A 27,554-nucleotide genomic window follows, 5' to 3' on the forward strand; every position below is an offset into this window, starting at 1 on the left:
CCCCGCTGACCAGAAGCTCTCGGGGTGTGCGAGAACACGTGGGCAGACGAGGAGAGAGCAGTAGGAGTAGCAGTGTTATCTGTGGTAATCCATGTTTCCGTCAGCGCCAAGAAGTCGAGGGACTGGAGGGTAGCATAGGCTGAGATGAACTCTGCCTTGTTGGCCGCAGACCGGCAGTTCTAGAGGCTGCCGGAGACCTGGAACTCCACGTGGGTCGTGCGCGCTGGGACCACCATGTTAGAGTGGCACCAGGTTAGAGTAACCACAACTAAAGCCCAGTACTACTGACCAAAACAGCAACACCACTTCTGACCACAACCAAATAGCTTCTGACCACAGAACTATTACTTCTGACCACAACCACTGAGAACAACCACACAACATCTGACCACACAACTACTGACCACTGACCGAAACCACACAATTACAGACTGAACAACTGCTAACGTCAACTAATGACCATACCCACACAATTAATGACCACACAACCACAAAACTACTGAGAACAGCCACACAACTACTTACCACAGAACTACTGACCACAAACACAACTATTGACCAAAATCACACAATTATAGACCACATCTTCAGACCTCAACCACAAAAATACTGACAACTACTAACCACAATTTCTGACCAAAAATACTGAGCACAGTCACATTACTACCGATAAAAACGACTGACCAAAAATCACACAACTTCTGACCCCAACCAAACAGCTGCTGACCACAAATAGTGACCACAACCACACAACTACTGACCAAACTTCTGACCAAAATCACACAATTACAGACTGCACAACTACTAACCACAACTAATGACCACACAAATATTGACTGAAACCGCTAACCACCACAACTTCTGAGCACACAACTACAGATCACAGCCACAGAAATACTGACCACACTACTAATGATCAAAATTACTGACCAAAACTACTGATCAAAACAGACCACAACCACTGAGCACAACCACAACTTTTAACCACACAACTATGAAATAACAGAACTTCTGACCACAACCTAAACGACTGACCACAACTACTGACCACAACCAAATAACTACTGACCATAACCTCACAACTTCCGACCACACAATTAGTGACCACACTATTGACCATCACAAACTACCGATGAGAACCACACAACTACTGAAAACACAACTACCGAGCAAAACCACTGACCAAAATCAGACTGCAGACCACAAAACTACTGAACACACCCACACAGCTACTGACCACACAACTACTGATCACAACAACACTACTACTGACCAAAGCTACTGACCAAAATCGGACAACTACAGACCACAACTACTGAACCACACAACTAATGACACGCCAACAACCACTTAACTACTGGCCACTAAACTATTGACAACATAACTAATAATCACTACAGGCCACAACTACTGGCCACAACTACTGGCCACAACTACATTACTGACCACACTACTACTGACCACACTACTACTGACCACACTACTACTGACCACACATATATTGGCCACAAAACTACTGACCACAACTACCAATAACTACAGACCACAGCTACTGAATAACACAACTACTGACCACACCACCACTACTGACCACAACTACTACTGATCCCAATTACTGACAACAACACAACTACACAACTACTGACCACAACAACTTACAACCACACAGATATTGGCCACAAAACTACAGACCACATCAACTGACCATTGCTACTGAACACACCACAACTTCTGACCACACCACAACTTCTGACCACAACCACACAACTACTGGCCAAAAGAACAAATACTGACCACAACTACAGCCCAGTACTACTGACCAAAACAGCAACACCACCTCTGGCCACAACCACACTAGTTCTGACCACAACCAAACAGCTGCTGACCACAAAAAGTGACCAGAACCACACAACTACTGAGCACAACCACACAACTTCTGACCACAGAACTACTGACCACAGAACTACAACTTCTGACCACACAACTACTGACCATAACCACACAACTACTGAGAACAACCACACAACGTCTGATAACACAACTACTGACCGAAACCACACAATTACAGACTGCACAACTACTACCGTCAACTAATGACCATAAACACACAATTAATGACCACACAACCACTGATTACAACCGCACAACTAATGAGAACAATCACACAACTTCTGACCACACAACCATTGACCACAACCACACAACTACTGATCACAACGACTGATCAAAATCACACAACTACAGCCCACAACGGACCACAACCACCCAATTAATTAACACACAACTACTGACCAAAAGCACACAACTGCTGAGAACAACCACACAACTTCTGACCACAGAACTATTGACCACACAACTTCTGACCACAAACACACAACTACTGATCACAACCACAGAACTACTGACCACACAACTACTGACCAAAATCACACAATTACAGACCGCATCCACAGACCTCAACCACAAAACTACTGATAGAAACGATTGACCAAGATCACACAACTTCTGACCACAACCACACATATTCTGAACCCAACAACTGATGACCACAAATAGTGACAACAACCACACAACTACTGAGCACAACCACCACAACTACTGACCGCACAACAACTGACCACAACCAAACAACTACTGATCAAAACGACTGACCAAAATCACACAACTCCATCCCACACAACTACTGACCACAACAACTGACCACAACCACCCAATTAATTAACACACAACTGCTGACCACAACCACTGACCACACAACTTCTGAACCACACAACTAATGACCACATAACTATTGACCACAACCACACAACTACTGAGCAGAATAACACAAATACAGACCACACAACTACAGCCCAGTACAACCACACATCTTCTAAACCCCAACAAAAGAGCTGCTGACTATAAATAGTGACTATAACCACACAACTACTGAGCACAACCACACAACTACTGACCAAACTTCTGACCAAAATCACACAATTACAGACTGCACAACTACTAACCACAACTAATGACCACACAACTACTGACCACAACCACACAACCACAGGGAGGCGAGCAGGCCATCCAACTACTTACCCCAAATACTAAACATTACTGACCACAACTATTGACAACACAACAACAGACCACACATATACTGACTACAACTACTGACCACAACTACTACCCACAACTACTGATTGCAAATACTGACCACAACCACATAACTACTGACCACACAACTAATTATTACCACAACTACTGACCACAACCACACAACTACTAACCACAATCACTGACCACAACTACTGAACACCACAACTACTGGCCAGAACTACTGACCACACAACTAAATACCACAACTACCGACCACAACTACTAACCACAATCACTGACCACAACTACTGAACACCACAACTACTTACCACAACCACGAAACTGTTGACAACTACTGACCAAACAACTAGTGATCACAACTACAGAATTACTGACCACAGCTGCTGACTACAACTGCTGACCACAACCGCACAATTAGGTAGAACAAAAGATAAATTCTCCTAATCCTGTGTTGACTAGACCTTTTTTCCAGAGTTTGTCCAAAAACGCTACAGAAATGCCATTAATTTCCACATAGGCTTTGTCCAACTAAGTATTGCGGAGTTAGTGCCTATAATTTATTTATTTTTTATTTATTAAGGATCCCCATTAGTTGCTGCCAAGGCAGCATATACTCTTCTTGGGGTCCAAACAAATTAAAATAAAAATTACAATTAAATAAAACGTTAGATATTACATTATTACACCACCACATATGTAAAATACAACATCTGTAATACCAACTTGCATACGTGTGTAGAGTGTGTGTCCTGATGTGTGTGCATATGGATGTTTGTGTGTGTGTGTGTGTGTGTGTGTGTGTGTGTGTGTGTGTGTGTCTCCTCACAGTCCGCATTGTTCTATAAGGTGTAGTTTTATCCGTTTTTTAATTAAAAATAAGGTCCGTGGTAAACACAGGATTAGGAGATCTTATCTTTTGTTCTACCTAATTGTGTGGTTGTGGTCAGTAGTTGTAGTCAGCAGCTGTGGTCAGTAGTTTTATGGTCAGTAGTTGAGTTGTCAACAGTTTTGTGGTTTTGGTAAGTAGTTGTGTGGTCTGTGTTTATCCAAAAACATCATTCATTTCCACATAGGCTTTGTCCAACTAAGTATGGCGGAGTTAGTGCCTACAATTTTCATTTATTTATTAAGGATCCTCATTAGCTGCTGCCTTTTTTCCAGTATATGCTCTTCTTGGGGTCCAAACAAATTAAGGTAAAAATTACAATTAAATAAAACGGTTGATATAACATTACACCACCACATATGTAAAATACAACATTTGTAATACCAACTTACATATATGTGTGTGGACTGTGTCCTGATGTGTGTGTTTGTGTGTGCATATGGATGTTTGTGTGTGTGTGTGTGTGTGTCTCCTCACAGTCTGCATTGTTCTATAAGGTGTAGTTTTACCAGTTTTTTTATACGATTTTACTGCTTGCATGAGTTAGTTGATGTGGAATAGAGTTCCATGTAGTCATGTCGCCGTGTAGTACTGTGCATTTTCCAGAGTCCGTTCTGGACTTGGGGACTGTGAAGAGACCCTTAGTGGTATGTATGTTATGCATTGGTGTCTGAGCTGTGTGCTAGTCGTTGGTGAGCCTGCCCACAGCTGACCCCGCCCCGTTCCTTGTGCCACAGTGAGTGGCTTCTCCATCCCATAGCACATTTGCTCAGCATGGACATGACATTTAACATGAGACACCGGGGACCCTCCCAGTGTGTCATGTAATCACGCAGCGTCTACCGTGCATCGCTCTGCTGCTTAAATACCAGGAACCTCCCCCACACACGCCAGTGCCACAGAAAAGCTGCATCCAGCCAGGGAAGAGGCCAGCCAAAGACATTCCAACTCACATTTCAGTGTTGTTTCCACATCACTTTCACGAAACTAAAACCTTCAAGGTGAGACAACATTGGATTTTGTGATCAAGTAGGCCTAATGGGGAAACGTCGGACAAGATGTTGTGTTTTGGTGAAATTTTGGGAATAATGTCCTGCAGTAGTTGGGTTTATGAAGTGAAATATAAAAGTTTTATAAGGGCATGATCAATGGTCATGTTTTACAGCTGATAGGTTTACGGTGACTTGAGGTTGACTAGGTGGACTTGAACTTGAGAAGTATACTCTGGAGATGGCTTGCGCTCACAAAGAGGGGTGTGTCACATTTATCAATTAGCTAGAAGTTTCTTAAGTTTATTCAGTGATTAGTTTCTAGGAAGCAGATGATCGAAAACTAGATTATCACAAATTGTTGTAAAAGTAGACATACACATTTCCTCCAGTTGCGCAAGTCTTTGAATGTGGAAAAAGTGTGAGAATATGAGGCTCTTGATACAGAGCATTGCGTGTTTGCCAGACTTTTGTGATTTTTCTTTACAGTGGTTCATTTGGGCAACTTCAGTCTGATCAAAACCAGCGAAAAGGTTAGATGTACAGCAATAGTGGTAATTATGGTAACCTAGAGGAAATGTATCTCGCTCTGAATAGTCTACCGCTCCACCTCAATTTGTATGCAGCCTGTTGCTGTATTAAGCATTTTAATTGTTTATGCTAAACATTTTGAATAAGACTAGTAATAGGCCCTAGACCTAATAGTAAATAGGCTGGTTATTGATCAAAGGATACATTTGTGAAATGGCCAACTAGGCTACTGTCCAATAGTACAACATGTCCTTGTTATGGAAGGTCTTAATTATTATCCAGCTTATTTTGCCAATATTTCTAAGCTCTGTACATTTCCACTTATCCACTAAAGTTGACAAATATAGTATATCCTCTATGGGCTAGGTGGGACGCAAGCGTCCCACCCGTGGTGCACTCCATCAACAGCAGGTGCATTTCAAGAGCGGCAAATTTGAATCCAAATAAATGTCAAAATTCAAATTTTTCAAACATACAACTATTTTACACCCTTTGAAAGATAAACATCTCCTTAATCTAACCACGTTTTACGATTTCAAAAAGGTTTCAAGTCAGCACCACAAATTAAATAATTAAAATTAGAAAACATTGGTAAAATATTATATTGTCATTTAAAGAATTATAGATTTACATCTCTTGAACGCAATCAACTTGCCAGATTTAAAAATAACCTTACTGGGAAATCACACTTTGCAATAATCTGAGCACTGCGCCCAGAAAAATACGCGTTGCGATACAGACTAGCCGCCATGTTGGGGAGATCTAAAATCGAAAATACTATGTAAATAATCCATTACCTTTGATTCTCTTCATCAGATGTCACTTCCAGGTATCACAGGTCCATAACGAATGTAGTTTTGTTCAAAAAAGCTCATCATTTATGTCCAAATATCTCCGTCTTGTTAGCACATGATCTAAGCCCGCCGGACTTCACTTCATGAACGAGGGGAAAAAATATATTTACGTTCGTTCAAACATGTCAAACGTTGTATAGCATAAATCATTAGGGCCTTTTTTAACCAGAACATGAATAATATTCAAGGTGGACGAATGCATTCTCTTTTATAACGTATTGGAACGAGGGTACCCAACATGAACTCGCGCGCCAGGTGTCTAATGGGCCATCATCGTTCCATGGCTCTTGTTCGGTCAGATCTCCCTCCAGAAGACTCAAAACACTTTGTAAAGGCTGGTGACATCTAGTGGAAGCAATAGGAAGTGCCAAAATATTCCTCAGCCCCTGTGTTTTTCAATGGCATAGGTTTAAAGGTAATACAACACATCAGGTATCCACTTCCTGTCAGAAAATGTCTCAGGGTTTTGCCTGCCAAATGAGTTCTGTTATACTCACAGACACCATTCAAACAGTTTTAGAAACTTTAGGGTGTTTTCTATCCATATATAATAAGTATATGCATATTCTAGTTACTGGGTAGGATTAGTAACCAGATTAAATCGGGTAAAAAAAATTATCCAGCCGTGCAAATACTGCCCCCTAGCCCCAACAGGTTAAATTACTAATTTGCTAAATTGTTTTATTTCATCTGGGACTGCAACAAACTGACAGATATGAAGAGCTTGCTATATGTTTTCAGACAATAAAAAAAAGGACTAGTTTGTGCCAAGAGCCATGCTCATCTGAGTTGCAATGCATCTTGGTAATGTTAGTTCATTAGCTTTCCTGCATAAGACCACTTGGTTTGAAGTGCGTATGCTTAAATCATAGTTCTGCACTGAGTTTATGCCAACAGACATTGTTTTATAACTTTACTCTGGTAATTAAATAATAGTAGCTGTGGAATGTATTCTTTTAAAGAACTCTAGCATCCACGCCCAAGTGTCTCGTGCCATTGATTATCCTGCACCCTAATCCTAATTGTCACCTCTATGGGGGGGGGGGGACTGAACCATATTTACATTGATGGCATACACAATGCTTTTTTCCTTCTTGGAAGACAAGTTTAAGACCTGTGATCACTTGACATTACTGACTGTGCATTTATATGGCAACATTATGATTACACAGGAAATATGTACAGAGTTGAAGACTCAGTAGCCTGAGTGCTATCATGCCACCTCCTTGTTACTCATTCATTGTCACATTTGGCTTGAAAAATGAGCAATGGATTTAGCAAGAGCACAAACAGATTTGGGACCAGGCTAAAAACGTTGGCCCTGTTCGAATATGCTAAAATGTATTCTTCCTTCTTTCCTCCCAATCCTTACAAAAGTAACTGATCAAACATGATTTTATAGGAATGATATGAAGACTATTTGAACTGGGCCAGTCTCTCATCGCTTTCATGTCAACAACAAGCGGTGTTATATAGTCTTGTTAGGTGTCTTTTATGACACAGCAGAAATACAAATTAGAGGCTGGCAGATTGGCAAGACTTTGACCCAGATGTTTTGAGCAACAGATAGATTGACAGTCAGATAGATTGACAGTCAGAACTGGCACACTGTGGCCTGGGGTGGTTCAGTGGTCTAAGCCACTGCCTCTGGATAACATGTACTGTGCAGTGTACTACCATTGTGAGCATGAGTTTGAATCTGACACACTACTCTAGCACTTTTTGTCTCCCATCTACCTTGTTCTCTATCCAATAAACAAAGAAAAATACAAAGGGAGTGGGACTACCCCACTCCTTAAAGACTGGCACTGCTTGAAGACGAGTTCGTAAATCACATTTTATTTGTCGCATACACACTTAGCAGGTGTTATCGCAGGTGCAGCGACAATCTTATGTTCCTATCAATCAATGCAGTAAATGTCAAATAAGCACACAATAATAACAATTTTAATAAAATCAAACATTTAGTACAGTAGTAGAGTTACTTGATGTGGATAAATAATATGTCAACCTTATTAAAGTGACCAGTGTTAAGTCCCTAAGGTGCAGGGTAGAGTACCCGGTGGTAGCCGGCTAGTGACAGTGACTAAGTGGCAGAGTACAGTCGTGGCCAAAAGTTTTGAGAATGACACAAATATTAATTTCCACAAAGTTTGCTGCTTCAGTGTCTTTAGATATTTTTGTCAGATGTTACTATGGAATACTGAAGTATAATTACAAGTGTTTCATAAGTGTCAAAGATGTGTCATTCTCAAAACATTTGGCCACAACTGTAGGGTACTAGGCAGAGGGCAGGGTACTGAGCGGAGTCCGTCTAGTGGTGGCTGTTTAACAGTCTGATGGCCTGGGGATAGAAGCTGTTTATTAGTCTCTTGGTCCCAGCTTTGATGCACCTGTACTGTCTCCGCCTTCTAGATGGTAGTGGGGTGAACAGGCTGTGACTCGGGTGGCTAAGGTCCTTAATAATCTTCTTGGCCTTCTTACCATATGGGTGACATATGACCTATAACATGAGTATTAAAACCCATGGGCCTTGAGGGTCAGAACACATTAATGACCTACTGTGAACATCTGCTGTGACACTTGACACCAATTGGAGCTTGCTGAGTGCTCGCTGGCATGTCGGTTGCGTTTTCAAGTGCTCTTGTTACCAGCCACGTGCGTTGGCAACAGTGGCTATGAGCATGTCCCAAATGGTACCCTATTTTCTACATAGTGAACTACTTTTGACAAGAGCCATATGGGCCCTCGTCAAAAGTAGTGCACTATATGGGAAATAGGGTGCCATTTGGGACACACTCTCGTTTTCAAGTAAAGTGAATGTCACAGTATACTGTACCGTGGTATATGATAATGTCATCGTGCAACAGTCCTTCACCAGAGGAAGATCAAACGTGAATACCACCGGCTCATTCGACGAGTAGTGAATTAATAGCATGGTAACAGGTGTTTGGTGCCACCACATGGATACACCATACCCTCTCTTCTCTCTTTCCTCTCCCTCTCTCCGTATCTCTCACTCTCTTGTCCACTTTCTTTCTCTCTCGTACAGTACCACTTTCAGTTATTAAAGCTCTAAGTATTCTTTTTACTACTGGATACACCTCTTCTGCAATGGGCAATGTTATGTCGACATCACTTTGTGCAACACTGAGCAATGTACAAAACAGGAACTTATCTTAATGCCCATCCTTTTGAAAGTATTGTTTTTCCAAATTGCACCAATTAATAACTAAATGGCACCCTGTAGTTACTCTTTTATAAAGCTTCTATTGTAGTGGGCATTTTCATGTTATAAAGAAGCAGGACACAACATGGCTACCTATATTGCTCATTGATTTCACAGCCACAGAATCTACTGTGTTTCGGTATTAGACTCTCTCCCTTTCTTTATACACTCTGTAGTCTCTGGTATAGGCCTAATCTTGTGCTCCATGCTGACAAAGGAACAACCAGCCCCTCCAGTGTGTGAGCTCAGTCCTCAGATCTCCAACATAATCTAGGTAGAATCAGGAATTCCCCATGGAAGCTGTCTCGGTCCCTTCCTTTTTTCAATATTTACTAACGACATGCCACTGGCTTTGAGTAAAGCCAGTGTGTATATGTATGCGGATGACTCAACACTATACACGTAAGCTGTGTGCTAAGCCTTTGAGAGAGGGAATATGATTTTGATAGCTGGCACTGGTCTGAATGACTCGACTGCCCCCGCATGGAGAGAAAGAGAACTGTGTTTTTTATTGAATGTATCGAAATTTGAAATTCCTTTTGCGCAGGAATATTTTCTGTCATAATTAAGATCTGTACATGCCTGTGTCCATATTCACACAATGCTGGAGTAGCTAAGTCATCAAGGTGATGTGGTGATGTAAACAGGCCCCTACTAGCACTTACCCTTATTCTCCCCGAACGAGGAAGAATAAATAACGCCCTTGATGCAATCGCCACCCCATAATAGTGAGCCATAGCAACCAGAAACAGGTCCAGGCAGATGGTGGGAGATAGATAAGCATTGCTATGGAGACCCAGCATCGCTGTCGGTCGAACGGAAGATAAGGATTGGATAATGGCCTGCAGAGTTGGGCAAAATAACTTACTGTTAGCAACAAAGACATTATTAATATGATTTGAATATGATAAAAGGAAAGTAATTGAGTTGAAAATGCCTTGTTACTAAACAATGTGGGGATGATAACGCCATAGAAAAGATAATAAACCTCATGCTTTTATATTTTTTTAAAGCTGACAATATCCAGTTCATAGTAGCCTCTGAACTGACAGAAACTAATAATGTTATAGTATTAATAATACAAAATAAATATATACACTACCAGTCAAACATTTTTTAACACCTCATTCAATGGTTGTTTTTATTTTTACTATTTTCTACATTGTAGAATAATAGTGAAGACATAAAAACTATGAAATAACATATATGGAATCATGTAGTAACCAAAAAAAGTGTTAAACAAATATATTTTATATTTGAGATTCTTCAAATAGCCTCCCTTTGCCTTGATGACAGCTTTGCACACTCTTGGCATTCTCTTAACCAGTTTCATGAGGTAGTCACCTAGAATGCATTTCAATTAACAGGTGTGCCTTCTTAAAAGTACATTTGTGGAATGTCTTTCCTTCTTAATGTGTTTGAGCCAATCAATCAGTTGTCTGTGACAAGGTAGGTGTGGTATACAGAGGATAGCCATAATTGGCAAAAGACCAAGGTGACCATATTATGGCAAGAAGAGCTCAAATAAGCAAAGAGAAACTTGAATGTTTCTTCAAGTGCAGTTGTAAAATCCATCAAGCGCTTTGATGAAACTGGTTCTCATGAGGACTGCCACAGGAAAGAAAGACCTAGAGTTACCTCTGCTGCAGAGGATAAGTTCATTAGAGTTATCAGCCTCAGCAATTGCAGCCCAAATAAATGCTTCACAGAGTTCAAGTAACAGACACATCTCAACATCAACTGTTCAGAGGAGACTGCATGAATCAGGCCTTCATGGTCAAATTGCTGCATAGAAACCACTACTAAAGGACACCAATAAGAAGAAGAGACTTGCTTGGGCCAAGAAACACATGCAATGGAACTCAGACTGGTGGAAATGTGTCCTTTGGTCTGGAGTCCAAATTGGAGATTTTTGGTTCCAACCACCATGTCTTTGTGAGACACGGTGTGGGTTAAGGGATGATCTCCACATGTGTATTTCCCACCGTTAAGCATGGAGGAGGTGGTGTTATGGTGTGGGGGTGCTTGGCTGGTTACACTGTCTGTGATTGATTTAGAATTCAAGGCACACTTAACCAGCATGGCTACTACAGCATTCTACAGTGATACGCCATCCCATCTGGTTTGGGCTTAGACGGACAATCATTTGTTTTTCAACAGGACAATGACCCAACACACCTCCAGGGTGTGCAAGGGCTATTTGACCAAGAAGGAGAGTGATGAAGTGTTGCATCAGATGACCTGGCCTCCACAATCCCCCGACCTCAACCAATTTGGGATGGTTTGGGATGAGTCGGACCGCAGAGTGAAGGAAAAGCAGCCAACACTAGGCCTATAGGCTATGCCTACACTCCATTGTATGCCTCTTGAGTAAATCTGAGATGAAAAAACATCAGGCTATTCCGTTAAAACAACTAGATTCTACGTGCACATTGAAATCAAAATTCACTGTCCTTTTGTGAGGTGCAGCCGGGAACTAGTTCTGTAAGATGGCGAGTGGTGGGGTCGATAAACCAAGAGGATTCCCCATCATCATTTAAATCTACAGTTTGCGAACATTTTGGCCTCCCAGAAGATTACAACAGCGTTGGAGAGTGTTCCCACTGCTCAACGAGAATAGCCTAAGCAGCTGCCAACACCTCAAACATGCTGTAGGGGCATGGACTATACAAGGTGTCGAAAGCGTTCCACAGGGATGTTGGCCAATGCTTCCCACTGTTGTGTCAAGTTGGCTGGATATCCTTTAGGTGGTGGACCATTCTTGATACACACGGGAAACTGTTGAGTGTGAAAAACCTAGCAGCGTTGCAGTTCTTGACACAAACAAGATCGCCTGCCACATCTTCAATTTAAGCCTACTAGAGAGCGTGTGCCCTCAGGCCTGGAGGGAAGCAAAAGTCATTCCCCTACCTAATAATAGTAAAGTACACCTTACCAGCTCAAACAGCCGACCAATCAGCCTGTTACCCTTAGTAAACGTTTGGAAAAAATTGTGTTTTACCAGATACAATGCTATTTTACAGTAAACAGATATCAGACTTTCAGCATGCTTATAGGGAAGTACATGCAACAAGCACATCACTTACACAAATGACTGATGATTGGCTGAGAGAAATTGACAAAAATATTGTGGGGGCTGTTTTGATAGAGTGCTTTTGATATTATTTGGGACAAATCATTCACTAAACCTCAACTAAAACTTGTAATGAATAAGGTGGAAATTGAGTAAGTTGAGGTGACTAAACTGCTTGGAGTAACCCTGGATTGTAAACTGTCATGGTCAAAACATATTGATACAACAGTAGCTAAGATGGGGAGAAGTCTATCCATAATAAAGCGTTGCTCTGCCTTTTAACAACACTATCAACAAGGCAGGTCCTAAAGGCCCTAGTTTTGTCACACCTAGACTACTGTTCAATCGTTGAGTCAACTGCCACAAAGAGAGACTAATGAAAATTACAATTGGCTCAGAACAGGGCAGCACAGCTGGCCAGTAAATGTACACAGGGAGCTAACATTAATGATATGCAAGTCAATCTCTCATGACTCAAAGTGGAGGAGAGATTGACTTCATCACTACTTATTTTTGTAAAAAGTGTTGACAAGCTGAATGCACCAAGCTGTCAGTTTAAACTACTAGCAAACAGCTCAGACACCCATGCATACCCCACAAGACATGCCACCAGAGGTCTCTTCACAATTCCCAAGTCCAGAACAGACCAGTGGTGGAAAGTTTCTAAAACTGTTTGAATGGTGTCTGTGAGTATAACAGAACTCAAATGGCAGGTCAAAACCTGAGAGATTCCTTTACAGGAAGTGGCCTGTCTGACCATTTCTGGAACTTCTTTGCCATCTCTATCTTTTACTAAGGATCTCTGCTCTAACGTGACACTTCCTACGTCGTCCATAGGCGCCCAGAGCCCGGGAAAAACCTGAATGTCGTCATCCCAGCCCCAGGCTGAAACACATTATCGCCTTTCTCAAGTGGCCGATCAAGGGACTTTGGGCTTAGGCGCGTGACCTGGCCGCCCCCGTCTTTGTGATTTTTTCCTCTGTTTGCCGAAAAGGAGATTCCCGGTCGGAATATTATCGCTTTTCTACGAGAAAAATGGCATAAAAATTGATTTTAAACAGCGGTTGACATGCTTCGAAGTACGGTAATGGAATATTTAGAATTTTTTTGTCACGAATTGCGCCATGCGCGTGACCCTTCTTTACCATTTCGGATAGTGTCTGGAACGCACTAACAAAACGCCGCTATTCGGATATAACGATGGATTATTTTGGACCAAACCAACATTTGTTATTGAAGTAGCAGTCCTGGGAGTGCATTCTGACGAAGACAACAAAAGGTAATCAAACTTTTATAATAGTAAATATGATTATGGTGAGTGCTAAACTTGCCGGGTGTCTAAATAGCTAGCCCGTGATGCCTGGGCTATGTACTTAGAATATTGCAAAATGTGCTTTCACCAAAAAGCTATTTTAAAATCGGACATATCGAGTGCATAGAGGAGGTCTGTATCTATAATTCTTAAAATAATTGTTATGCTTTTTGTGAACGTTTATCGTGAGTAATTTAGTAAAATGTTAGCGAATTCCCCGGAAGTTTGCGGGGGGTATGCTAGTTCTGAACGTCACATGCTAATGTCAAAAGCTGGTTTTTGATATAAATATGAACTTGATTGAACAAAACATGCATGTATTGTATAACATAATGTCCTAGGGTTGTCATCTGATGAAGATCATCAAAGGTTAGTGCTGCATTTAGCTGTCTTCTGGGTTTTTGTGACATTATATGCTAGCTTGAAAAATGGGTGTCTGATTATTTCTGGCTTGGTACTCTGCTGACATAATCTAATGTTTTGTTTTCGTTGTAAAGCCTTTTTGAAATCGGACAGTGTGGTTAGATTAACGAGAGTCTTGTCTTTAAATAGCTGTAAAATAGTCATATGTTTGAGAAATTGAAGTAATAGGATTTTTAAGGTTTTGAAAATCGCGCCACAGGCTTCAAGTGGCTGTTACGTAGGTGGGACGAATTCGTCCCGCCTAGCCCAGAGAGGTTAAGTAAAAATACTTTAAAGTACTACTTAAGTAGTTTGTTGGGGTATCTATACTACTTATATTCTTGACAACTTTTACTTCACTACATTAGTAAAGAGAATATTATACTTTTTACTCTTTACAGTTTCCCTGCCACCCGAAAGTACTAGTTACATTTTGAATGCTTAGCAGGACAGGAAAATTGTCAAATTCACACACTTATCAAGAGAACATCCCCGGTCATCCCTAATGCCTCCGATTTGGCAGACTCACTAAACACAAACGCTTAGTTTGTAACTGATGTCCGAGTGTTGAAGCCCGTCTATCCGTAAATTTAAAAAACAAGAAAGTCACTGCTTAATATAAGGAATTTTAAATTATTTATACTTGTACTTTTACTTTTGATACTTAAGTATATTTGAGTGATTACATTTACTTTTGATACTTAAGTACATTTTAAACAAATACTTTTAGACGTTTACTCAAGTAGTATTTTAGTCAGTGACTTTCACTTTTACTTGAGTCATTTTCTATGAAGGTATCTTTACTTTTACTAAAATATGACAATTGGGTACTTTTTCCACCACTGGAACAGACTATGGAAAGCACACAGTACTACATAGAGCCATGACTACATGGAACTCTATTCCACATCAGGTAACTGATGCAAGCAGTAGAAAAAACATCTTATGGCACAGCAGGGACTGTGAAGAGAGACACACACACATACACACACACACACACACACACACACACACACACACACACACACACGCAGACTCTACACATATAAAATTGTTGTATGGTGTTATTATACATTTTGTATTGTATATATGTAGTGGCGTAATAATGTTATATTATGTACTGATTTATCTTTTATTTTATGTGTAATGAAAGTGCGTTTGGACCCCAGGAAGAGTAGCTGCTGCATGGCAGTAGCTAATGGGGATCCCTAATACAAATACTGCCATAACCTGTTCAAAGGCACTTAAATCTTTTGTCTTGCCCATTCACCCACTGAGGCTTAAAAATCCTTTAACCTGTCTCCTCCCCTTCATCTACACGGATTGAAATGGATTTAACAGGTGACATCAATAAGGGATCATCGCTTTCACCTTCATTGACCTGGTCAGTCTAATTCATGGAAAGATATTCTCAGTGTATAACACCATATTAAGGTGTGGGACGTTCGCTGTATTAAATGAACAAAAGCAAGTCTATTTTGCTCCAGCAGCTGGCATATTATGTCCGTTAACAATTAACCTGTGGGAACATGGCGGCTATCAACACCCGACAACAGAAAGAGTTGCCCACTACTATACGAGAGATTGTTCGTGAGGAAAGTGCCTCTGCCCTAAACTTGCAATTAAGCCAGTAAATTAAATCGCTTGCACTGCTCACTTCTATAGTGGACACCTACTCAACAAAGGTGGAAAGTTTGGAGACAGCGGCAAATGTGACCGAGTGGTGACTCCATGACTTGGAAATTATTCTCCTAAAAACTTCAACAGAATAACTCAAATCATTCCTGTAAATTCAGTGTCCCCGTCACAGGACTTGAAACTGGTGTGGAGGCGGGAATCTTTTCTATGAACTGTTTGGGCAGTAGAAGTTGGGTCCAATGCCACTGATAAACATTGCGCAACGCACGGGTCCTCTCTATAACGTATCCCGGTGTTTGATTGTACTTGTCCACAGTTTTTAAGTCAAGTGGCAAAGTGTTCGCCTTGCAGCTGAATCGGCAGCTCTGACCTATGTGGAGAAGAAATAGAGGGCGACCTACAACGAGTTGAGATCCCAGCTACACAAGCTACACAAGCTAAACCTGAGATGCCGCTTCATCCACTCTGCAAAATGTATTTTCATCTTTCAGAATACAACACACACACTTTCAACTGCCAATGAGGCTCAAGACTTCTTTGAGAATTACATCAAGCCCAACACACAAGAGGACGAGCCGACAGATCTAGGTTAACCCCAGTTTGACTGGGTCAATATTCAGGTATGCTATCTATGCACAATCACACAGCCTAGCCTATGGATGTGATGCTGCCCTCAGCATAAGACAATTATGAGGACACCCCATCAACTGGGTAAAAGGAACACGACCAATGGGTGAGTTTTCCTGTGGGTCCTGTTTTTTGTTTCACATCCATGGGCTTATTAACACTAAAGATAACAATTACATCATTAATAATACATTAAACATATAAAAAAAATGGCAACGCCAGCTATTATCTCTTGGAATTTGAAAGGCCTTACTAGTCCGATCAAATATTCCAGCAGTCTTGATATCCTAGGCTAAATATATATTATATATAGAAACCATATTAACATAGCAATGCTCCAAGGAACACATCTGTTCCAAAAGGACACACATAGAAGAAACCATTTGTACAAACTAGCTTCTTTTTCATCAGCCACAAACAAAACTAAAGCTGTAATCATAATGATATATAAGTTACTCAAAAGCACCATCTTGGGTGAAAGTGAAAACCACGAAAGCAGAATCACTTTCCTTAAACGTATCCATAATGGAAAGGGCAGCACCATGGTGTAGCTGGAGGAGAGCTAGTTTCCGTCCTCCTCTGTGTACATTGACTTCAATACAAAACCTAGGAGGCTCATGGTTCTCACCCACTTCCATAGACTTACACAGTAATTATGACATCTTCCGGAGGAGGTCCTCCAACCTATCAGAGATCTTGCAGCATGAGTTGACATGTTGTCCATCCAATCAAAGGATGACTCTAGTACTAAAAGCATAAGCTACAGCTATCTAGCACTGCAGTGTATAAAATGAGGTGAGTAGTTCAATCAAAGCGAGAGAAAGATAATAGTTGAACAGTTTTGAACAAATTTCTTTAAAAATTAAGGAGAAGCTAGCTAATACAGCTAGCTAGTTTAGTGTATTCAAACACCCGGCTAAAACAGAAAGGGATGGTATTTTAACTAGCTGGCTATGCCTATCCAACACTGTAGCTCTTCTAAGTCAAGGTAAGCTTTTGGTGTAATTAATTTATTGCCACTGGGGCCCACCGGTGTAACTGCTAAACTGCTTGCTGACTGTACACTGTACTGCATGATTGTAAAGAAAGGAAAGGGGGATACCTAGTCAGTTGTACAACTGAATGCCTTCAACTGAAATGTGTCTTCCGCATTTTACCCAACCCCTCTGAATCAGAAGTAATGGGAGGCTGCCATAATCGACATCCACGTCTTCGGCGCCCAGGGAACAGTGGGTTAACTGCCTTGGTCAGGGGCAGAAGAACAGATTGTAGCAGGTTTACTAATGCGTGAGTTTTAGTAGCTTTGTTGACTAGTTATGACATTAGCTAATATGATGTAGGCTGTACGTAGCGGTTAGATATTATGAAGGTTTGGCTTGGAAAGGTTTTTTCGCCTGGTCACAGACAGCTGATGTGTTGTGCACTGAAGTCCACAAGCAAAGGGGAAAGGTGAGAAGTGGAGAACGCATAGATGCAAGGAGGAATTCTACAATGAGCAAAATGATCATGATGTTTGTATGTGGCTGCTATGAAAGTGAACTGTGTTTGCGTGTGATCAGGGGTGTATTTATTCTGTCGATTGTGTTGAAAAACCTGTGTTGTAAACTTTCATTCATAGGCTAGGTTGTAGCAACCTCATGATGGAAAATGTGAGTATCATGAAGTAGCCTAAGTCCATCGATGTTACATTGAGCTGGATGAATGGAATTCAATATGCTGTAATAAAACATTTAAAAAGAGGCCATGCTCATGAAAGAAATTGCCCTTCCTCATCTAAAACGTCACTGAATTTGACATATGAGCTTGTCTGACCACCATGCTTGCTAATGCAAACTTAAAATGTCAATCTCCTAAAAAAAGCCACAAGATGGCTTTTCATCGTTTCACTATTACTAAATCCTACCTTTTGTGATCAATTTGAAATTGTAATAAATGAATTCATAACGATCAATAAAAATTGTTGATGACCTGGCGGAGGATTTCCTTGCAGAGGGACATCAGGGATTGTAACATACTCTGTTTCACGGAAACAGTTGAGTACAGCCAGTTGAGTTCTCAGTTCATTGCGCAGACAGGAATAAATATCTCTCCGGGAAGAAGAAGAAGGGGGTGTATGTTTCATGATTAACTACTCATGGTGTGATTGTGATAACATACAGGAACTCAAGTCATTTTTCACCCAACTTAGAATACCTCACTATCAAATGCCGACCATATTACCTCCCAAATTAATTATTTTGGTTATAGTCACAGCCGTGTATATTCCCCCTCAAGCTGATACCACAACGGCCCTCAAAGGACTTCACGCAAACTGGAAACCACATATCCTGAGGCCGCATTTATTGTAGCTGGGGATTTTAACAAAGGAAATTTGAGAAAAACACTACAGAAGTTCTATCAACAAATTGACTGTAGTACTCGCGCTGTTAAAACACTCGACCACTGCTACTCCAACTTCCGGGATGCCTACAAGGCCCTCCCCCGACCTTACTTCGGCAAATCTGATCAGGACTCCATTTTGCTCCTCCCTTCCTCTAGGCAGAAACTCTAGCAGGAAGTACCCGTGCTGAGCACTATTCAACGCTGGTCTGACCAATCGGAATCCACGTTTCAAGATTGTTTTGATCATGCGGACTGGGATATGTTCTGGGTAGCCTCCGAGAATGACATTGACGTATATACTGATATGGTGACTGAGTTTATCAGGAAGTGTATAGGAGATGTTGTACACACTGGGACTATTGAAACCTACCCTAACCAGAAACCCTGGATAGATGGCAGCATTTGCACAAAACTGTAAGGGCAAACCATCCATAGCAAGGTGACTGGGAATAAGGGCAAAGGGCAAACCAACCTGCATTCACGGTAAAAGCTGCATGTCAGCTCAATCGGAAATTAACTTTAAATTGATGTTGCGGAATCTATAATGCTTCAGCTTAGAAAATGTTTTGAAAAAGGTTAACAATCTATGCTTGAGTTATTTGACCATGTCAAGAAAAAGAAAACAACCTAAGAATAACAATAGGTTTCACAGCTTTGTGATCATCTAATAATAATAATAATAATATATTGGATTTATATAGTGTCTTTCTACGAACTGAGGTACTCAAACTGCTTTACATAGTAAGGGGGAAACTCACCTTATCCACCACCATGATGATGCACGCAACCATTTTGTGCCAGAATGCTCACCACACATTAGCTAGCATGGTGGAGAGGCGTGGAGTGATGTACATTATACCAATGAATTTATTTTTTGAGTTGTATTAGCAGTTATTTGTATTAGCAGTAGAGAAAAGTAGGTACCAGAGCACAGTGCTGTTTCTTGCTCTGAGAGGATGTACTGAAAGAAAGCTGAGGGGATCAGACTGACCCTCTCTCTTCCTCTTTATGTCTCTCAGATGACCACCAAGGAGAAGCTGATCACCCATGTCTTGGTTGGTGAGCCCGTTGGCTCCCGAAGCAAGGTGACAGTGGTTGGCGTCGGCATGGTTGGCATGGCCTCCGCAGTCAGCGTCCTGCTCAAGGTAAGACCGATGGAGGGATGGATGGAGGTGGTAAGGTGTGATCAGGGTTGGGTATGTTACTTTCTAAATGTAATCCGTTACAGTTACTAGTGTCCCAAATTTTGATCAGTAACGTACCTTTTGGATTACAAACTCAGTAACGTAATCTGATTACTTTTAGATTACTTTCCCTTACGAGGCATTAGAATACAAAAATGAATATTACCAATTGAACGACATCTATTGCAGAGTTTACATAGCTGGCCATAAATGGATGTTACATATGAATTTATGGGTTGCTTATGTAGGCTTATTTTAACCCATTGCTTTCTACTACAGATACTATATTTTTACATAAAAAACATTGTCAGATTTCCAGTCATTCCAATGACTTTGATATCACTTGATCTTTAAGAATAGGTCTTGGAAATATTGAAATATAGATTTGCCATAAGCCAACAATTAAGAACTAAGATCTGACTTCCATAGAGTGGAGTTTTGTCAGCTAAGGACTTATTAGCCTACTCTGTTAATTTTTTTGTCATGGAGGACTGATTGGGCTCATTGCTTAAAGTTGAAAAATAAATGCTGCTCTCATGGAATGGCATGCTTTAAGAACTACCGAAAAGTGCAATTTGCACATAGAAATGTATTGATGTCATATGCTGCATTTGCTATAGGCCTATTGTTTACATTTTTGTTGGTGACACTTTGATATCTAGATAATAAGGTCAGACACACCCTTGGGACTGTTAAACGTTTGCATGCCAACAGTACTTACGCACCTCTGGACAGAGTGTCAGCAGTCAATCTCTTTTGTTTTCTCACAGCAAAGTCCTTGGAAGTCATCAGCCACTCAGACTTGCTAAAATACTTCAAACCAGAATGTGGCAGCATTGTTTGGCAATGCATTTCGGTTCATATTGCTCATGGTCTAGATTCCAAGCTATCTGCGCTGTTGTTGCTATTTTGTAGAAAACCCTTGTTGATACTAGCCAGATGGTCACAGCTAGATAACTTGAAAAGGATAGCCACACACACTAGGAGCTCTGATGCAATAATTTAATAACCTAATAACCCACGTTTTCCACAGACAAGCTGTCTTCATCAGGGTATAACAACAAACCCTGCAGGTCACTAGTTTATATAGTTTCAAAGGACACACAGGTGTCTGTAATCATGGCCGGGTGTGGCTTGATTGGTTAATTTACAGATGTAAATAGAACATGTAAAAAACATGAATGGATAGCATACAATCATAGATACAATTTGGCTACATAGGCCTACAAAAATGTACAATGGATAGTAAAATCACAATAAGGTCAAGATTGGGTTCAGATCAAAGTCTACGTTGAGACCGAAAAGAGCAAGGGTCTTTAAATTAAAGATCCAGGCAGCCTCTCGTTTTAACAATAAATTGTCAAGGTCACCCCCTAGAAAGGGTGACGTGTTCGATGCCGATATAACGTAGGGACGAAATGGAGTGGTTCGCTTCCAAAAAGTAGGCTGCAACTGGATACGTCGAGTTTTTGCACCTAATGGTGCTACGATGCTCCGAGATTCTTACTTTTAATTTGCGCTTCATTTTACCCACGTCATTTTACCTATAAGGATCATTCATGACATGGGGTTAGCATATAGTGGTGCACTCCATGTCTGAAATGTACTGTATATTTTATTTTATGTTGTGGTAAAATGGAGTGGATTTGTAGGGCCAGTTTCCCTGGACACAGATTAAGCCTTGTCTGGGACTAACAAGCAGTTTCTATGGTGAAATTGCTTTTAGGCTAAGATTTAGCCTTCATCTTGTGTCCGGGAAACCGGCCTCTTAATTATATCCATATCCTTTTCTATATGGATTATATTCCTCAACCCTAACAAGCCTTGTGTTGACCAGGACCTGTGCGATGAGCTGTGCCTAATTGATGTGATGGAGGAAAAGCTGAAGGGTGAGGTCATGGACCTACAGCATGGCAGCCTCTTCTGCAAGACCCACAAGATCGTGGGCGATAAGGGTGAGTGAGGAGTCATACAGTTATGCGCACACACTAACACACACACACACGCACAAACAAATTGTGTGCACTCACACAAAGACAGACGCACAAACGAGTTGTGCACACACAAAGACACAAACAAGTTGTGCACACACACACTGATTTGTTGTGGGGGTGCTCGGAACCCTAGGTTGTATTTGTGTGTGTTTAATGTGCATCTTACCTTGAGTTGTACCTTGAGTTGCCCACTGTTATATAATCGAACCCTGGTTACAGTGTGTGTGTGTGTGTCCTCCCCCACTCCAGACTACAGTACAACCGCCCACTCCAAGGTGGTGGTGGTCACCGCCGGTGCTCGTCAGCAGGAGGGCGAGAGTCGTCTGAACCTGGTGCAGCGCAACGTCAACATCTTCAAGTTCATCATCCCCCAGATCGTCAAGTACAGCCCCAACGCTATCCTGCTGGTCGTCTCCAACCCCGGTACAAGAGGAGGGCGGGAGGGAGTAAATAGGTTAAACATGATCCAGTGACTTGATCATTACTCTAGCATTGTGCAAAGTCATTGACAGGTTTGAATAAGATGTTAGTGCTGGCCTGCTCACTCCGTAGCTCTCCAGGCCCATGTTATGTTATCAGGAAAAACGGCATGGTCTTTTTGCTGACAACTACGGTCCATACTCCAATCAGCAAAGTCAACGCTGGCTATATAGTGAACATTTATACATATGAAAATGTAATTTAAGGGGTATGGTTAAGGTTAGGGTTTGTTTTCTTAACTCAAATTGTGATAACATTTGTAACCCCCCCTTCTCCTTTCTCTCCTCTGCCTATCCCAGTTGACATCCTGACCTACGTGGCCTGGAAGCTGAGCGGTTTCCCCCGTCACCGCGTCATCGGTTCCGGCACCAACCTGGACTCCGGTCGTTTCCGCCACCTTATGGGCGAGAAGCTGCACCTTCACCCCTCCAGTTGCCACGGCTGGATCATTGGAGAGCACGGAGACTCCAGTGGTATGTGGCTATGGCTTTAAATCCACTCTGGAACCGTCTCTCTGTCCATACCATATTGTGGAAAACCTTCATGGACATTGGTCTATGACAGAAAGGTAACTGACTGGATACCTGTCTCTTCCCTTACTCAAAGTGCCGGTATGGAGTGGCGTGAACGTTGCTGGTGTTTCCCTGAAGGGCCTAAACCCACACATGGGCACAGACGCAGACAAGGAGGACTGGAAGCATCTCCACAAGATGGTGGTCGATGGGTGAGTCTTATAAACTGTTCAACTACACTACATTACCAAACGTACGTGGACACCTGCTCATCAAACATCTCAATCCAAAATCATGGGCATTAATATGAAGTTGATGCCCCGTTTGCTGCTATGACAGCTTCCACTCTTCTGGGAAGGCTTTCCACAAGATGTCGGAACATTGCTGCGGGGACTTGCTTCCATTCAGCCACAAGAGCATTAGTGAGGTCGGGCAGCAGATGTTGGACGATTAGCCCAGGGTCGCAGTCTAAGTCAGGGCTCTGTGCCGCCCAGTCAAGTCCTTCTACACCGATCTCGACAAACCATTTCTGTACGGACCTTGCTTTGTGCACAGGGGCATTGTCATGGTGAAATAGGAAAGGGCCTTCCTCAAACTATTGCCAGAAAGTTGGAAGCACAGAATCGTCTAGAATGTCATTGTATGCTGTAGCGTTAAGATTTCCCTTCACTGGAACTATGGGGCCTAGCCCGAGTCATGAAAAACAGCTCCAGACCATTATTCCTCCACCAAACTGTACAGTTGGCACTATGCATTGGGGCAGGTAGCGTTCTCCTGGCATCCGCCAAACCCGTCAGACTGCTAGATGGTGAAGTGTGATTCATCACTCCAGAGAATGCGATTCCACTACTCCAGAGTCCAATGGCAGTGAGCTTTACACCACTCCAGCCGACGCTTGACATTGCGCATGGTGATCTTAGGGTTGTGTGGCTGCTCGGCCATGGATAGCCATTTCATGAAGCTCCCGACAAACAGTTCTTGTGTTGACGTTGCTTCCAGAAGCAGTTTGGAACTGGGTAGTCAGTGTTGCAACCGAGGACACACAATTTTTACACGCTACATGCTTCAGCACTCATCGGTCCCATTCTGTGAGCTTTTGTGGCCTACCACTTCGCGGCTGAGCCGTTGTTGCTCCTAGATGTTTTCACTTCACAATAACAGCACTTACAGTTGACCAGGGCAGCTTTAGCAGGGCAGAATCTCCTATGGAGATTGCATTGCTGGCTGTGTGCTCGATTTTTGTCATCAACAGGTGTCACTGAAATAGCCAAATCCACTAATTTGAAGGGGTGTCCACATACTTGTGCATATATAGTGTACATCTGTCGAGGGTCGTTTTAAAAAGGAAAATTACCATTTCTTCTTGGACAAGTTCCGATAGATACCGCCCCTTTCCCACCGAAAAATAGATTCTTAGTCCAGGATTAGGCCTAATTGGAAAGTGGTCCTTAGAGTTTTACTCCAAATGAATCCATAAATAACAATAATGGAAGTAGAGAATAAATGACTTCACTCCCAGTCAAATCCAATAGAGCTTGGAGGAATAAGGATGGAATTTGGCCCTAAGCTAAGAGCCAGAAACATGCTGGAACTAGTCAGTACTTACTGTGCTACGCCATTGTGTTACGTGTTTACTGCACCTGGCATCTAGGTCTAAAGCAGTTAAGTTGTTGATATGCAACGCTGCAGACTGTGAAGGTATAACTATTAATTACAAGTAATTCACAACCCACTTTATAACTAGTTAAGGGCATTTGTCCCTGCTGTTTTCTAAATGTATTTTCCTGTATTAGTTCATTCACAATAGGAAAAACTATACACTTTTCCTACGAAATTACAGTTTAAATGTGTTATAAACTCCTCTCCTCGTGTCTCTCTCTGTCATATAGTGCCTATGAGGTCATCAAGCTGAAGGGTTACACCTCCTGGGCTATCGGCATGTCTGTCGCTGACCTGGTTGAGAGCATCCTGAAGAACCTCCACAAAGTTCACCCCGTGTCCACCCTGGTCAAGGTAAGAATCCATCTGCCATGCTCTACATGTGCCTTGATGCCAAACATTTACATTTTTCATTTTATAGCAGACAGTCTTATCCATGGTGACTTACAGGGAGTGCATTAATTTTGATACTACCATACTACTCGTAGCTAAGAGTGTGCTGAATCCATAACACTCCTGATGGTTCCAATCAGGGGAAGAATACAGTAGAGTAGATGGTATAATGTATTACCAAACGGGCCAAAAACCTTTAGGTCTAAGAGGGTTTAAAGAAAATGGATGGATCTTTGGTTGTTGTAGCATAGCAGTAGGAGAACTCAACTTGAATGAAGACAGTCAGCACTCACAAATAAAGTATTTATATGAATGTTTTTCAAGAAAACTATTTGCTACACTGTATACCTAATGTGTGTTATGACTGAAGATGTAAGGATTAAGTTGGCTCTTTATACATAAATACAGACATATCTGATATATATTGCTTTATTTGGACCAACCATAGTCAAACAGGTCAAGGTCACAGATGTATGGACTTGAGACACACACTAATATTACACCCACCGCCACTCCACCTGTGATCCATCCCTAATCAGACTCTCTTCTTCCCTCCCTCTCAGGGGATGCACGGTGTGAAAGACGAGGTGTTCCTCAGTGTGCCATGCGTGCTGGGCAACAGTGGTCTGACCGACGTCATCCACATGACCCTGAAGCCCGAGGAAGAGAAGCAGCTAATCAACAGCGCCGAGACCCTGTGGGGCGTGCAGAAAGAGCTTACATTGTAAAGCAGAGTGTTAATTTTATCAGCAATGAGACAAAATACTCAAATCACCTATTTTTCCCCAGACTAAAACTAATGATAACGAGATGCCCTGAAAAACTATGACAAATACAAATTATTTTTCATTTTAGTCTATGAAAATGTGACAAGAATTCCACGTGAGGCTATAATGGACATTCATGGTCAACTGATAACTAAAAGTAACGAAGGATGAAATTACCAAAAAAAGAACCCTTGTAAAGAGCCCCCTGTGCCATCTGGATATACTTACGATACAATTTACGCCACCAACCAAATAAAATTACCAGGATGATGAAACAACCAATCTGTTTTCTCTCTCCGTGTGTGCACGTGCTATGCCTGTATGGTAGTTGTGTTTACATGTTAGAATTGCAGCCGATTCAGCTGTTTGAGGCAGGGTTTTACACATTCGCAGATTAGGGATCTCATTCAATGAGGTGAAATGGAGGTCCCTGGTCTTTCCTCTCAACCGAGGTCAGTGGGTGGGCTATCAATGCTAGGTTAGACCAATGTTTGACTTATCAATGGTCAGCCTTATCAGGCAAATAAATACAAAAAATTGTGTGGGGGGGGGGGGGGGGGCTCAGCACGACAGCGTGAAAAGGGTACATATGTTTTAGATCTACACCATCACCAAAGTGAACCCCCACAGGAGTAATTTTTGGTAAACCAGACTATTTTTATTGTGCTGATTTACGTAAAATTCTACAGATAAAAGAACAGATGGTCTATTGTTGAAAATGAAAGTAATCTGAAAAAAAACTACAGCATATCATACAATTCAAAGTGCATTTAGTAAAAGTTCATTTAAAAAGAGACCTGTCTACATACTTGATAAGTACATTTCTGATTAGTAAAAAAAAAAATAATAATAATCACTTGTTTCTAATTCACAACCTCTATATAAATCGAAAGGGTAAAGACATTGATCTCTTAGAACAGCTGAAAACTTGAAATAAAAACAGAAAACAAACAACTAAGCGAAGCAAGAGAAAAACATTAACATTTTCCTTTTGAAGCCTTTGAATAGAAACACGTAGTATAGTGACACATTCAAACATGAACATACAGACACTGTACAGGGGGCTTAGGGGAATCTTGAGAAACAATGGACATGATCGAGTGACCATCATGGTTCTGCTCATTAGGCACCAAACAGAAGAACCGACTATAATTTTCCTTCTCCGTTGTGAAACTTTGACACAGCTCAAGGAAGACTGAAGGATCATCCTGAACAGCTAACGTGGAAAGCCGTTTCTCAATTGTTCCAGATGCCAATGGGAGCAATATTGACAGAATAGTCGAGATAAAGAGTAGGGGGACTAGGAGCACAAGCAAGGGTCACCTGCTCACTTCATTCAGCATTGATGCAGTTGGATATGGAACAAATGGCTGCCATTATTCATTTTTTTAATACAAAAAATATAATTCAAGTTGTACCTCTAAAGTTTTCCAAACTGTTTTGTGCCAACATGAACCTGACCCTGCTTTGAGAAAGTATCCTCCGACTAGATGAACCCTTGTCATTTCCTAAAAGTTTGAGTCTAGGGATGTAACGATTCACT

The 27,554-nt window shown here is 41.5% G+C and overlaps 1 protein-coding gene across 1 annotated transcript; it reads left to right on the top strand.

The window, feature by feature from the left end:
• The first annotated feature begins 4,891 nt into the window (after positions 1–4,891).
• Positions 4,892–26,293, top strand: ldha (lactate dehydrogenase A4). The gene is given in 8 exon segments (NM_001139642.1): positions 4,892–4,986; positions 20,042–20,167; positions 22,044–22,161; positions 22,450–22,623; positions 22,980–23,153; positions 23,287–23,404; positions 25,082–25,205; positions 25,808–26,293. Coding segments are annotated over 7 exon segments (999 nt in total). The 5' UTR covers positions 4,892–4,986; the 3' UTR covers positions 25,973–26,293.
• Positions 26,294–27,554: the final 1,261 nt, after the last annotated feature.

The sequence above is a fragment of the Salmo salar genome, chromosome 10, assembly GCF_965601325.2.
Source record: "Salmo salar chromosome 10, fSalSal1, whole genome shotgun sequence".
NCBI classification, from domain to species: domain Eukaryota; kingdom Metazoa; phylum Chordata; class Actinopteri; order Salmoniformes; family Salmonidae; genus Salmo; species Salmo salar.